General features: G+C 42.4%; 1 protein-coding gene across 13 annotated transcripts in view; it reads right to left on the bottom strand.

Moving 5' to 3' along the window:
- The window catches only part of cep112 (centrosomal protein 112), a 130777-nt gene that overhangs the window by 7773 nt on the left and 107367 nt on the right, over positions 1-15637 (bottom strand). For 11 of the 13 annotated variants that reach the window (XM_085155860.1, XM_085155858.1, XM_085155864.1 and 8 more), the window contains one exon: positions 5910-5999. The exons of 1 other annotated variant lie outside the window; for it this stretch is intronic. In XM_085155860.1, the coding sequence (XP_085011986.1) occupies positions 5910-5999 (90 nt within the window). Of the gene's footprint in view, positions 1-5909; positions 6000-6858; positions 7094-15637 lie in introns of those variants that run through there. One more of the 13 variants, XR_014873584.1, reaches the window with a different exon arrangement.

Genomic DNA, 15637 nt, shown 5'->3' with positions numbered 1-15637 from the left:
ATTTTTCTGACAGGTGGAAGGAGACGTGGCGGCATCTGAGAAAAAAGGCTCCTCACTTATTAGGACAGATTTTTGATGCCTTTGAACAATACTGCTGATCAAACCTTCCATGAGGTTCTTTGGTCACTGACGGACTGCAGATGCAAGTGAATAGGAAAGAAAAGAGAGGAAGGGAAACACAGAGATAAAAAGTGTGCCACTATTTTCCCTGAGCAATGAAAAGGGACGTTGACTTTCTAAAGAGAAATCTGGTTTCATCTCAGAAGCTCTTTGAGAGATGAGATTTTGTTTGTTCTTGATGAAGCGTGATTCTCTAGTTTTGAAGACTGTGAGGAGCGGCAGTTGTTTTCCCCTCCCAGTCATCTTAAAATGACAACATTTCATCTATATATAGTCTTTAGATTGTGGTTTTGACTTTCCCTTGCGTTTGGTACCGTCACATGGCATGGTTTTTGACAGCTGCCAGCAGAAAGGAACAAGCCCTCAACACTTTCAACGTTCAAATGAAGTTTGTCACATTGTTGGGGAGGCTTGATGTATGCTAATGAAGTTGGGGTGTATGTGTGTGTGTACAGGCTTGCGTGGGACAGGTTGGGGGGTGGAGGTGGAAGAGGGAAGAGGAGTGGGGGTAGCTGCTGGAAAGACATTTTTGATATACACCCTTGTTCTGGAGTGACAAAAACCTTGTCAGGAACAAGGGGGTACATCAAAAATGACGCCACTCACAAAGTTTGCGCCTCCACATCCACTGAGTTGGCACTCAGTGAGTTCACCAAGGAGCGATTTGAATTCAGAAACGCTTTGCTGCGAGAGGTAAAAAAGGAAACCGCTTTACAGAAATGAGGGAGAAAAAATAGAAGAAGAAGAAAAAAAAAAAAGGAAAGGCAGAAGGAGATTAGAACTGGCTACAGATCTTAGTGAGGTTGTTAGAACTATGGGATGGATTGGTGGCTGCTGATGTAATGTGCCTCAACAAAAACAGCACACAGGAAAACGGCTCAGCCTACAGAACTTAAGTTCAGCTCCTCTGCATTTTTATGTCTGCATCAATACTGAAAACAACTAGAGACATGATTTATTTTTTATTACACCGAGCTCCCGTGTTGCACAAGGATACATCTCTAAAACTTGTACAGTTCGCCATGCCCACTGTATCATTATGTATTTATACAAAGAGCTGTAGTCTTCAATATTCTGCTCCTGTCTTCAAGGAGAATTGAACCACACAGCGAGCTGATGATCTGCCATTTTAGAGTGGGGGAGCCTGCGAGGGCCCTGCTAGTGTAAGGCAAGCAACATCTGTGTGAAGTCTGGGCAGAAAAGCTGTTTTAGCATGAGAGGGATCGGATTACAAAGACACATCTTGGCAGATAAACCAGGGCAATATTATTGCTGTGTGGAGACTGGATACCTTTAGGTTTAATGGCAAATAAAACACAATGCGCAGACTCTGTCCACAGCATCTCTAACACATGTATAATGTACATTAATCCTGATAGCTGCATGCAAACTATGTCGTTTTCTTGACCAAGAGCATTATATGAGGCAGGAATCAATATATCATGTAGCCAGTCGCTCCCACTAAGGTGTAATTGTAAATCGCTAAGAAAGGATGCTAAGACGCACCTACAAACATTTGCTACAAGATACTATAAACTTGCCGGACGCTGACAATGGAAAAGAAACATTGTTCACATGACTTACAAATGCCAACATGGCCTCATAACCACTTATACTTCCACATAACTAACTGTAACCTACATTCTTGGTCATATTTATCCATACATTTGCTAAGGTCTGCTCGTCGTGGTAGTGTACATTTTGTCATTTTGAGGGTCTGGGTCAATGTCTGCATGCCTGCAGGTCCTCGGAGAATTTACATTACAATTAGGGCTGGGCGATATGACCCAAAATTCATATCTCGATATTTTTTACCTGGACGGCGATATAAGATATATATCTCGATATATTTTTTTAAGCCATAAAGTAAGAACAAAAAGAGAGTTCTTAGTCAAAGCTGTGTCCCAGATGTCACACATGCACTTCTATTAACATAGAGCATAGATGTACATAAAATTTACTCAAAAATAAATTATGAGCATTTATTAAATAATAATGCTCCATAAATAAAAGAAAACAATGTTGTTTTTGTGCATAACAAAAAGCTCACAATTGTGCAGTCAAAATGTAAACTAAAAGATGCTGAGCATAGTAACAAAGACAGATTTCACAGCTGCTCTGTTCCCAACTTCTACTGTATGACTGACAGCATTGAGTTTGAAATCCTCTTCGTAACCACGTCTCTTAACAGGTGCCATTTATGGTCCTTATACACAGTAGGGTAATATTACGTTGAAGCACAGTACGTATTACTCCGCGAGGCTCCTCGGTAGCCGTACTGCTCCGACAATCCATCAAGCAGTGCAGCTCCGTAGCTTAGCAAAGTCGTACTAAAACATTTTTTGACAGATTGCTGAGCGCCGTGTACCACATAAAATCGGTTCGCGGTCATCAAGCACAACCACAATTCATACATAAGGCACATATGTCAACTTTTGAGAAAATGAAAGGATTTCAGGCCGTGCATGGCATTAGCGTGGTTAGCTCGTTAGCGTGGTTAGCTAGCTAACACGTTGACGGCGTCCAGCCCCACGCACGGGGCGATGCGCAGTAACTCGTTAACGGAGATTTGCCGTGTCCATCTTGTCGCTTCCTGCAGGTGAAGCGATGGGGGAGGAGGGGGAGTTGTGTTCAGTGAAGGAGGGGCGAAGCCGAGTAATGTTGCTTAAAGACAAAAGAGAGGCAAACTTGCGGCTCCACAAGTATAGTTATAACGTAACATAGACTATATCGATATAAAAGATATTGTCACATCTTATATCTCGTATAAAAATATATCGATATTTTTTAAAAACTCGATATATCGCCCAGCTCTAATTACAATGCACCAACAATGCATGCGCACCAGGCAGTGGACTTCAAAGATGGCGCAGGAGGAATGACTCCTGCGCCATTAGACCTCCAGATGAGTTAGCTCGAGTCCTAAATGGGGAGGTCAAGACACTAGAAATTTAGGAGTTGGTACCAGTATCAGCAGAATTCAACTGAATTGAGTAAGGTGAGCAATCATGAAATAATGACCTCTTATACTTAAAAATAAATCCTTTTATTAAAACAGCGCGCAGACTGAAATGCTAGGATGGTTGACAAGTAGCTAGCTAATGTTATTACAAGATATAATGTCAGTTTCATTACATTAGCTGAGCATCTATGTAATTAGAGCTGCAGTAAACAAATGACAACGAACCACAGTCAGCTTATTTTCAGGGTTCTCAGCCTGCTTAGCCTCACTTAGGACCAACATTCATATACAGTAACATGTGCAGGAGCTGCACCTGCTTTTGTTGGTTAAGGTAAAATATGTCAAGTAAAGTATGGTGTATCTGTATCTGTACGTCTTTCCTTCAGCACAGCACTTTGTTTTCTGTAAAACTCTGACTTTTGTTTGTAGAGGGTGTCAACAGAAGTTCTTTGGGGGGAAAAATCAGCAAAAATTGGCATTTGATCAACGAGTTGTGAGAGGAGCTAATGTGGCAGTTTTCCCAAGTCACTGTCTTCCAGGTGCACTTTTTCCTCTGCTTGTGGGCATCTTTCCTCTTCAGCCTTGGAATACAGGCTGCCTATGCCTTAAAAAACACAACCAAACAAAAAAACCACTACGGTCTTGAAAGTTATTCTAACTATTGAGGTACATCACGCCACTGTCTGCAGAGACTGAACCGGAAACACACCCTTGTGCCTTGTTGTGATAAAGGGGTCACAACAAGCCGAAACAACACCAAAGTCTGCTTCACATCAGCAGTTGTGACATGTAACAATTCAGGAGCAGGACATTGCTGAGGTATGAACGGGTACAATATCAGAAAAGTGAGGAAAAAATTACCCTCAGGTTTCGCTAAAAGCAGCAAAACTTTGGTGGATAAGATAAAAGAAACGTACAACTTTCATGAGTGATTATTCAAGCATAAAAAGAGCAGTGGATAGACATGTCTCACAAACCCAGGATATATAATAATACATTCTTTCGGAATAAGGTATTGGCTAGACACACGTAAAACCTGTTCATGCTATGAGAGACACTTATTAGCTGGGTGCAGGCACTCTGAACATCCACACTGCCAAAGCCTCCTCTTCTCCCTCTGATGAAGTCATACTGAAACATTAGCTGCTGTACCTTATTAAAAACCTTCAAACCCCATCATTCCAGATCCTATCTCAGCTGCCCTGCAATGTGTACCCTGTAATGGGTTCTTAGCTCTTCTGGCACATGCACACATTACTTTATTTCTACGATGGCTCACTTCCTGTTGATCTCTGCGCTGCCAACTTTGCTACAGCAAAACAATCTGTGCTGGATTAGCGAAATGTGTTAGTGGCTGTGAAAAAAAGAACTGTCAAGCACCTAAAATTGGAACCAAATGCTAAACAGATTTTTAGTCGTGTTTACCCGTTCTTTGCTTCAGTCGCAGTGTTGCCGGTTTTGCTTCAGAAGGCAGCATTTTTGGAATCAGCATCATAATTCATGTTAGTGGCACTGCAATCAAAAATTTAGCAAGACTAATAAAACTGTGATGAAGTTTTGCAAAAGAGGAGAATACTGTGGAAATTGCAATACAACAGCTGTACCCTTTAAGGGGAACTAGTTTGTGTCCCATTCATTTCTGCCATACAACTGTTACAATGGACTAAATTCAGACTGTTTTATAAACACTTGGTTTCAGACAGCTTTTTTCAAGTCTGCATCTGTGTGATGTCAGCAACAGTGGGTGTACTTAATATGGTCATCTCAAGCACAGCAGCCCCAGCCAGTCAGAAGAAAGTTGGTGGAAAGAGAGGGCGGCCTTAGAGCTACAAGATGCACACTTCACACAGTGAGGGTGTACACTGAGGACCCCTAAAACAAATGAGGAATCATACACTCACTTTAAGTATACTTTATGATATACAGAGATACTTATTAATGCTGAAAACACTCAGAAATTTCAACCCAACCCCTCATCTGACATGGGAGCAGGTAGATTCCTGATTCAGCTGCTCCTAAGTCATAGGAAACCATATGACCCTGCTTCTGGGACTGGCACAGTGATCAATGGCTCCTAAAAACCTCTGGACTCTTCCTGAAAATTTACGAAGGCTGGACACTGAGGTGCGCAATGGGTGTGTGAAGTGTGTACAAGGGTCAGTGGGTGGATCAGAGGGGGACGCAGGAGAGCGAATGCCTTTGGTGTACATACCACAGTACAAAAGAACAACCTCCTGTGTGAGTGTAGTCATTAGTGCTTTCTTCTCTGTGTGTGTCAAGGTCAAAACAGAGCCTGATTACAGGGCGCTCTAGAGAGCTGCGGGTGTATGTTTGTCGGCATGTGTGCACACAGAGGCTTCCCTTTTGAACGCAGGCAGCGGTGGCATTCCTGGCCCTAGGCGCTGGCTCTTGAAGCCAGATCTCAAGGAATTTGGGAAATGTGTGAGGGGGCATATCTCTGGTTGTGAACAGGAGAACGAGAGATGGCAGAGTGATGAGGGGAGGGCAGGAAAGGAAGGGGGGAAATCTATTTTGTTTGCCTTTTGTGGCCCCCTGGAGGATCAAGTAAGGTTGGTAAATTGGGAGGGAGGGACTGGTGACATAAGACGACGAGGGGCCAAAGATGAGGCCTTGTGTGCTTGCACGAACCAAAAGGAATTCTGATGAAAAAGGGTTAAAAAAGGTAATGCTGGGCAGCGAGATGGATGTAGCAATACTGATGGCGAGAGAATCAGTTTGGGTTAGGCGGTCTTGCCTCATTCGTACATTTCTCATAAGCATTTGAAAGAGATGGTGAGATATGGAGAGAAAAAGAGAAACTCGTCACCTTCTCTTCAGTCTCTAGCTCTTTGCTTAGCAGATTCTTCTCTGCCAAGTGCAGCTGTCTCTGTAGACTTTCCACCTTTTCCTGCAGAGCCTGAGGGAAGGGAGAGACAGTCAGCTGACTGACGCAGAGAGAAAAACATTTCGAATTCGGTGTGGTGTTAAGTGTTACGTGGCACAAATTGATAGACATTAATCTGCAGTTACATTTGAGATTGCAAACAGATGCACGCTTTATCTCAATAAGAGGCTACACCAGACTCAAAACCAGAGCTAAAAAAACAAGTAGATGGAGAAAACTAATAGGAATATAGAGTACACAAACATAGACAGAAGGACAATGAAGAGAGATACAGCTTGTGATTACTTTTTGGGAGGTAAAAGGCTATTAACAAAGCAATCTCAGTAATTACTATGAAGCTGCCCTCATTAACCCCAAACTGATTTTTAGACAAGGGCATAAAGAAAGACTTCCCCAGTATGGAAACGAACAAACTTTCTAGTCTTTTATAAAGCTGCAGTTCTTATTCCTTTCCTTGGCAGTACTAAGAATCATACACTGTATCATTTAGTGGATAACGAGCCCTCTCGCATGTATTCCAGTACCTGTGCCGATCAAATTTCTCCACAAGGTACCAATAAAGAATTCAATCTATTTTGCTTTCTAAGACTCAGGCAAGAAAGAAGAATTTAAGAAAAAGAAGAAGAAAGAAACGCACAAAGCATTTTTCTCCCCCTTTCTGCCCGTAAGTGATAGCAAGGCACAGTTCCTGCGTACGACCCAGAACCAGATGTTCCGAGTGCACATGTGGACACTTCATCTTCGATTAGCCTGCATGGAAAGCAGGGACTGATATGTACACACGTGCAAGTGTGCGTGTGCACACACACACACACACAAATATCTTAAGATGAAAGCACGGGCGTGCATTTACACTTGCATGCACACACACCTCCAAGAAGTGTGAGTGTAGCACTGGCTAACATCAATATCCACAGTGTCTCCCCCCCACTGGAGTTGAGTGAGCAGGCCAGGTGTTGACTTGTTGATTCTCCGAGCCGAGGGAAACGCAGTCCAGGTGATAGGCATGACCGCCTGATCTACGATTCAGTCCACTGACATAAATCATGCGCAGACTGCAAGGCTTTAGGGCCGGGGTGAACTTTTAGGTAGAGCTTCTCTAAAAACTACACCACGAAGAAAAAAGGAAGAAAGAAACACAGACTCGGATTTGTTAATTAGATTTTTATACTGAATACACTCAGATTTCACAGTGTCTGATCCTCTTGGCAATTTTATCTCATATATGACCATTTTCTTTCACTAATTTAAAACACAGTGTGAACTAACCTCAACTGCACTGATTTAGGCTTCATTTAGGCTTCTGGATTTTCCCCCCTCAGCACACATTAATCGGCCAACATGACTCTAGAGCACGCCGAGGTCAGTTTCAGCTCTTCAACATGAAAGGCGGCCCATTTCCAGCATGCTTATCCTATTAATCAGGGTATTTCTTAACTAGTCACGACCCCACTGTAGCCTACATCTCCATTCTGTGAAAGCCTTTGCCTTTGATTTCATCATTTCATTTTGTTTACTGACGAATCAAAGTCTCAGTGACACTAAGAAAAGCATTTTCAGTGGAGTTGACATGAATTACAAGAACTTTAAGTAGCTGTAGTGGTAGTGTAGAGAAGGCATGCAAGGACTAGTATTTATTTTTGGGTGGGAGTGGGTTTGGAGGAGAGGGGCAGAAAGAGATGCACAGCTTATTGTGGTGATGGTCTCTTGAGACGAATTAAACATTTGGGAGAGTGTAGAAAAAAAAAATCTTAAAAAATACTTTCCCATGGTAACAGTGACCATTTCAATTTTGGATTGTGGGTAAAGCACTTCTCTTCCGTGATATCACAAATAAAATGTGTTTCTTTTTAAAAACAAGGTTTATATCCTACATACCTTCATTTTATAATGTAAACTCGTAGTAACTCTACCACCCCCCACCCTGTTATTTCTTTTTTTAACCATCATCCCAACAGGGGGCCCATTTAACAAGTGCTCTTTTAGTGACTGTACCTTCGTTTCTGTTTGTGCTGGAGACAAACTTCTAACAGTTTTAGAAAAGAGAGACGAGATTTACAGGCATATCCGGTGTCCCACAGTAACACAAAGTGTTCACAAGGTACTTCTGTCTGAAGTACATATCTGGACACTGACACAAGTTTTGTTTTTTTATACCCATTTACTGAAACATATTCCAAATATAGTTATATAATGAGTAGACTCCCATCTTTCAAATTGGATGAAGGGTTTAGGAGTTCCAGCTCTTTAACATGTGTCGCTCTCTTTTTAAAGGGAAAAGTAATTGGACATTTGACTCAAAGGCTATTTTCATGGGCAGGTGTGGCCAATTCCTTTGTTATGTCATTATTAATTAAGCTGCTAAAAGGCCTGGAGTTGATTTCAGGTGTGGTGCTTGCATTTGGAAGATTTTGATGTGAACAGTCAACATGTGGTCAATGGAACTCTCCATGCAGGTAAAACAAGCCATCCTAAAGCTGTGAAAACAGAAAAAACCCATCTGAGAAATTACTACAATATCAGAAGTGGAAAAATCTACAGTGCATGTAGATTACATCCTGAGGAAGACAAAAAGCATTGGTGAACTCAGCATCGCAAAAACACCTGGAGGTCCACAGAAGACAACAGTGGTGGATGCCCCAGTGTGTTTGCCCCAATGTTAAGAAATACACTTTTATTAGTGATGTTAACAAACACTCCCAAGAAGTGATATTGAGAATAATTTTTATGGTCATGAGAAACCCCTTCACAACAGCCCACCAAGTGAACAACACAACTCAGGAGGTAGGCGTATCAATATCCAAGTCTACTATAAAGAGAAGACTGCATGAAGGTAAATACAGAGGGTTCACTGCAGGGTGCAAGCCACTCATAAGTGCCAAGAATAGAAAGGCTAGATTGAACTTGGCTAAAAACAAAACAAAACCCCAACATCTAAAAAAGCCAGCACAGTTCTGGAAAAACGTTCTTTGGATAGAGTATTAACCAAGTATTAGAAATGAACATTTTATTTTCCTGTATTTAATCTGTCCAATTACTTTTGAGCCCCTGAAATGAAGCGATGTTAAAAAATGCTTTAGTCCCTCAGATTTTTATGCAATCTTTTTGTTCAGGCCACTGAATTAAAGCTGAAAGTCTGCACTGCATCTGAGTTGTTTAATTTAAAATTTATTGAGGTAAAAAGTTGTCTTTTACCAAATATATATGGACCTAACCTTGTCTTACTAACCAGGCTCGGTAACAGCAGCACTGTTTCTTTTAAAATATAATCATTTCTGGCTGCAAAGAAAGCAGCATAGCTGTCATCAAAATGCAAACACGAAGGCTTCAAACTACAGAGACCAAAAACTAGTGACTTACATCAAGTTGGCTACATCTATGTCTTATATACAGTCTATGATTAAGCTGCAAACGTCTGCTATCATCTTGTAAAACCTACCCACTGTGACCCTAATGTCACCTACAACTATTCTTAAAACAGCACCGTGGCAGACAATATAGATAAGCGTCCTTAACAGATCACACCCCACCCATCTCTTCCTGTCCCACTAGTGATTCCCCGCAATGTGACACAACATTTCTCGACCTCATCTTCTGGGAAGTGAGGCTGACCTCACTGGTGACGTGTTTTTCTCTTTCTTGTGGGTTCTACGTTTGATGTACTCAAAGCAAATCTAAGTGCAAAAGTTCAACCCTGGTTCCTTCATTAATAGAATCATATGGGATGTTTCTGCAGATGAACAGTACAGCTTTGTGAGTCAGAAAGATCTGCAGATACTCAGTCATTATTGCCGTCAGACACAATGCTCATATTAAGCGAATTAGCAACAGATACTGTGCTAAAGCTGATGTGCATGGTCTGTCTGACCTTGACTTTAATCAATGAGGGCACTTGTTCAGACACAAAACCTCCAACTGGTGCTTCATTATTGATTCTTCATTTTCTCAGTCTAACTTCCACTGTTGTAACTCTGTACTGTACATATAACATGTACTGCAGATACACACAAGTAGTCAACATACGCACACAGTTCTTTTCTTTAGTACTGAGTGTGTAAGTACATGAATGACCATGTGTATAATATTCAGCAAAAACGTCTCCAGATGCTGAGGGTGATATGGTCTGTATCAGTCATGCAGACTGGGATCATTGAAAACAGGGCAGGAAGAGAGGATGGGGGTGTAAGGGAGGAGGAGGAGGAGGGGGGTCTGATTTCCTTAGGAAGAGATGTTGGGAGGGGATATGAACGAAGGAAGCCTGAAAGTGAAAGGTGTAAAAAAGAAAGTGAGAAAAGCAAATTGCAAAGGATTAGCTTGAGAAGACAGCAAGAGAAATGTGACCACATCCAGAAGAGTGCAAGAGGAGAGAAAGTTCAGAAAGGTGAAAAATGAGAAACAGCAAGATACCGAAGAGGAGGAGGGACATGAAGGAGAAGAAAAAAAACCCACGTGGCCGGAGTGAAGAGATAGGGGCAGCGGTTCTACTTCTGGCGCACGGTACATCGGTTGGGGGCTTAGAGGTCTCTCTCACCTCTCCATCAGCAAAGTGCCTCTGCCTTTCATTCCAAACTTTGGCTCAAAGGATTAGCGAGGCACACGCGCACACAAGCACCAACAAACACACCGCTCAGAGCGATCCATACAGGTATAGGCATGCATTAATATTAACAGCAAAAGTTCTAAAAATGTGAGCGCTACACTCTGCAGTCAAATGAGTGCGCAGTTACTGCGTCGTGCGCACACAAACATACACGCGGCGTCACACAGGCACAACGATGCCTGAGTCATCTTTCCTGGGTGGTCCTCCTGCGCAGATAAGGCGAGCATGTTTCCCCAGGGTGAAGTAAAAGCAACAGAGGGCAAGGAGAAAAAAAAAAGAAAAGCAAAGAAGAAAGAAGGGAGGAATAGTGGGAGGAGGAAAAAAGGCCAGGGGCCTCTTTAAACTTGGTGTTTTGTTAGGAGCTGAGCTGCTCTTCATGTGCGGCGGGGCCTTCTATTTGCAGCGTGCTGTCAGAAGTTTCTCCCAAAGTCTGGATTAAAGAGATCCTCTAATGACACTGAGGCTGGACGACTTCAGACAGCAGCAAAAACCTCATACTGCACCGCCTCCAGCCAAGGACACACACACACACACACACACACAAGGGTAAGAACAGATACATACACAAGGCGCACAAAGCACACAGACATACATAAGCAGAGACACAGTTTGTGGATTGCGCCCACACACACACACACACACCAGCTTTAGTAGAACAAGACGGTGTGTGTGTGCATGGCTACTGATCTAATAGTAAATAATAAAGGAGGTGCTAACCTCAAGGAGAGATGGATGGCCAGAGAGATGAGCACAGACTTTCTTTTATCTGCACTTTTATCAAAGGATTGTGGGAAAGGTAAAAAAGTGAGTGTAAGAGAGAAGCTGTAGGAGGAGGAGAGAGGTCTCCCTCCTGAGGTGTTAAGAGAAGAGAAACTTTTGCTTTTGCTTTGCTGTTGGTCTGTCTTGTCTGTGTGTAGGAATAAAAAAAAAAAAAGAAAAAGAAAAGTGGTTTAGCAAGTGGACCAGGACAGCCCCACTGAAAGATAACACCGATATTGGTGTGAATTGACTTGCTTTCAGTGCTTTAATGCTTTTCAGTTCTTCTTCCCAGAGTTGATTTAGAAGTAAAGCGGGAAGATAGCGTGATGGCAGCAGTTGTGGAGCAACTCCTGAGCAGTAAATCAAACGGTTATCTTGCCCGTCTTTTCTGGTACTGATGAAAATAGTAAGACAATTTCCACGCTAATGAAGACATGTTGCAACCGAGCTATGCCCACTGGGGGGAACGCGCTGTTCTCGGTCTTCCCGTCTCTTTCAGCTGCTGTGAGCTGCGGTAGAAAGAGAATAGGAAACGACTATAAAACATACACCATATGCCTGCTGTGTGTGCGCGCGTTTGTGTGTGGGCATTCGTGCATTTGTTCTGCTTATCGAAAAGGACGCATATGAAGTGCATCCTAAAAACTCTTGACAACGTCTTATGAAACATAGGTGCTCTTTTGATTTTGGAGTAAATCCTCAGATTCTTACCAGGATTTAAAAAAAGAAGTTGGTACAAACAAAAGGGGGCAAGATTATGTGATGCACATCTATTTAATATCGTTTCACTGCACAGAATCAATCTGGTGTCCTGCTGATGGCTAACCACTGTACAGCACTGTAATTTACATTAAAATAAAAATAAGTGGTTACAACAATAAATAATGTTGTGGCTATTAAAATAGTAAATCACCATTCTGTGAATGCCAAAAAATATCTTGCACTGAACTTACTGACAATTTTAGTGGTTTTCTGAACTATATCGCTAACTCTTGTAGCTCTTATTAAGTGATATTATACAATCTGTGACCTCAGCCAAGTTCTATGGTATCCTTCAAACTGAGGAGCCCAAGCCAAAGCGCAAAAGAGCTCTTGGTTTCTTTCTACATTGCATAAGGTTTGTGGTTTGGTGAGTAATTTCCATTTGTTGTCTGCAAATATGCTCTCTATGAGCTACTCTACTTCCCACGTTCTTTTATAGCATCCTGGAATGTTATCTTTCTTCTACTTCCACCTCCTCTGATATGTGGATCAAACGCTGCTGGGAATCGGCCCCACGGCCGGAAAACTCATCAATCAGCCGACACAATGCACACGTGTGGAGCAAGCACGCACGCACACAAATGCATACAGGAAAGAGTGGGAAAGAAAAAAAGAGGGAGAGCAACCTTCGCTTTCACACGTGCTATAAATACAGTGCGTATACAGATCCAAGACTATAACTTTCTGGCTAACGCTGATGCTGACATAAAGGACAAACCGGAATTAGCTTGAAGTTGGAATGTGGGCTTACTTGACAGCACGGAGTTAAGATTTAAGAGAACAACAGCCATTGGTGGGGTACAAGAAGTGCCCCAGTGTGTTTGCTCCTATATTAAGAAATATACTTTTATTAGTGATGCTAACAAACACACCCAGGAAGTGAGAAAGTCGTTGGAGGAAACCACAGATTTAAATAAAAGTGACTCAAAACGAAAAGCCACCGAAACAGAAAGGTTACTGAATACCTCTTTTAGCTCTCTCAGTGTCACAGTGTCATCATCACTACACCCTTTCAGTCTCTTCTCTAGTCTCATTTAGCCACTTGCTGGTGCTTCTTCAACATTTACAGGCGAATTATTGACTGAGGTTTTTTTATGTTGCAGAATGAAACTGGAAAATGTCTAAAACACGTTAACCACAGATCTTATTTCAAGCATCTAACCAAAAAACCACGTAAAAACAAAAACACAGACTTTGAAGCAAGAGAACAGGAAGTGGCACTCTGCGCTCACCATTCTCTCGTCTCTGTATTGCCAGTTGGTCAAAAGACATGTAAACATCCCTACCAAAGCCAGCCAGTATCTGACCAGGGTCCAACGGTGGCTGAGAGGAACGCCGTGGACCAAGTTGAGGGCTGATAATGGATAACTACAGACCCTCCCTCATTGCTGTGTCATACCAAAGAGGGGTATGAGTCTCACATCTTTCAACCACAAGCTCAGATAATTCTACAAATCACATAACATTTTCTGAGTTAACTCAATCTGTGGTTAGCATAAATAGTTACATATTTTGGCTAACTGGACCAATATTTAAAAAAAAATCTAAAAGTAAAGAGCAGTTTAGTTTATTTTCAGCAAGTAACATCAACCATTTCAGATACCAAACACACAACACAAATGAAAACTGTATTCATGCCCACACACATACACACACAGAGGAAAGAGAAGAAGAAGGAAGAGAGGAAAATGATGGTTCAGATGGTTAACAAACAAATGTGCAGTTCAAGGTTGACACAAAGAACTCGGATGTGTTGAAGGACGTGGACGGACACAGAAACACGGGAGACAAATGGACACTCGCGTACACACACACAACTACTGAAGCAACTCTTTGCCTCTGCTACAGAGAGTATCCAGCGCACCTGTTCTTGATCCACTGCTGCCATTCCTTCCCACAGGCAAAGTCATCCTTTCAACCCCCTCAGAAACTAATGCATATATAACTACAGAACTACAGACAAACTGCAGCTGCTACAACTAGCCTCCTTAATGTGTGCATGTTTGTATGGCTGTGTGTGCGTGTGTGCATGCACAGGACCCCTCATTATTATGCATGCACAAAAAAAAAACAGCGTCTAGATCACATGGACTACATCTACTGCAAATTTAACCAAGAAACACACTGTCTAATGCACAAAGAACAGTGCACCTCACATATTCACTCTCATCCTCAAACACTGTGAGACAATGGTCACTGTTGCATTATGTAATGTGTCTCCTGTCACTTCACCCAGAGGACACTACAACAGGACCTTCTCTTTGACTCGCACTAGAAGCTACTGCTGGAGGAGCCTGGATCAAAGGTGTGTATCCCTGTCTTCAGTGTGTGTGTGTGTGTGTGTGTCTGAAAACACTGAATATATGTGGGTGTATGTTACAGAATGCAATACTATTGGAAGATGTACTGTAGAGACAAGGGCACTAACTCAAAGCTGTGTTTGTGGGAGAGTTTGAGGGAGGGAAAGACACAGATAAAGACTTAGTGAGAAGAAAATGGGAGAAAGAGAGTGTATGTAGGTCCACGAACACTAAGTTACAGAGGTGTGTGTGTGTGTGTGTGTGTGTTTCGGGGGACGTGCGTGGCAACATTCGGCAGGCAGAAAGACAGGAAGCACTGCTGTGGGGAGCAGGAACAGCGGTGCTGATCAAAGCCCAGGCGGGTGACACTATGGGCGGAGTGCCATTGTTTATTCACCAGCCACCTCTCCCTTTTGGCAGGGCGAGGTGAGCATGTGTGCTTGTGTATGTGTGTGTGTGTAGAGACAGAGTTTGAGACAGAAAGAGTTCGAAAGATACAGAGTTGGGAAGATAGGCTCTGAGAGAGGGCATAGACAAGCCGTGTGTATGTGTGTGAATGTGTGTGTCTTTGTACCTTTTTTCTTGGCAAGCTAACGTGGGCTTCAGTTCTGTCAGATTTGGCAGCTGCACATTTCAGGCAAGTGTACATGCACACTCATAAATACGGTCTGACACACACATGAACACACAGGCCAAAAAGAAAAGAAAAGAAAAGACACTACCTGCAAACACGGCCACATAGACACACATCATGTGGTCAAATAATCCAGATAAACTCACTATTAAACACATTTACCTCTAATCGCTATGCATCAGAAACGGAAAAATCCACACAAATATGCAGACGCTTAATAACAAAACCACAAGAAGCGAAGCGGTTGACATCAGGAAGTGAATAATCCTCTAAACAAACCGCCAGCTATGTGTCACGGTGGTCCAGTGGCCAATATCACCTTTAACTGCTATAAATAGACAGGACGCATGAAAACAAACAGAAAGCATTGTATCGCTTTCACCTTGCACAGTCCTTTGACACCAGCCAGGTTCCAGTGCACTCAAAGAGACTTGCCAACTGTTATGAGATAATTGGCACTCTAAAATTAACTGGATTAGGAATGGTGAGTCACCACCATAGACTGTATATAATAGATGGCTTCTGGCCTGAAAAGTGAAGTCAACAACATAAATCTGTATTTCTCCTTTTGGCCATAAGCGGGCGACTCCAATGG

Source organism: Neolamprologus multifasciatus, chromosome 4, assembly GCF_963576455.1.
Source record: "Neolamprologus multifasciatus chromosome 4, fNeoMul1.2, whole genome shotgun sequence".
NCBI classification, from domain to species: Eukaryota; Metazoa; Chordata; class Actinopteri; order Cichliformes; family Cichlidae; genus Neolamprologus; species Neolamprologus multifasciatus.
Note: the sequence above shows the minus strand (reverse complement) of the source record. Positions and strands in the feature narration are given on the sequence as shown.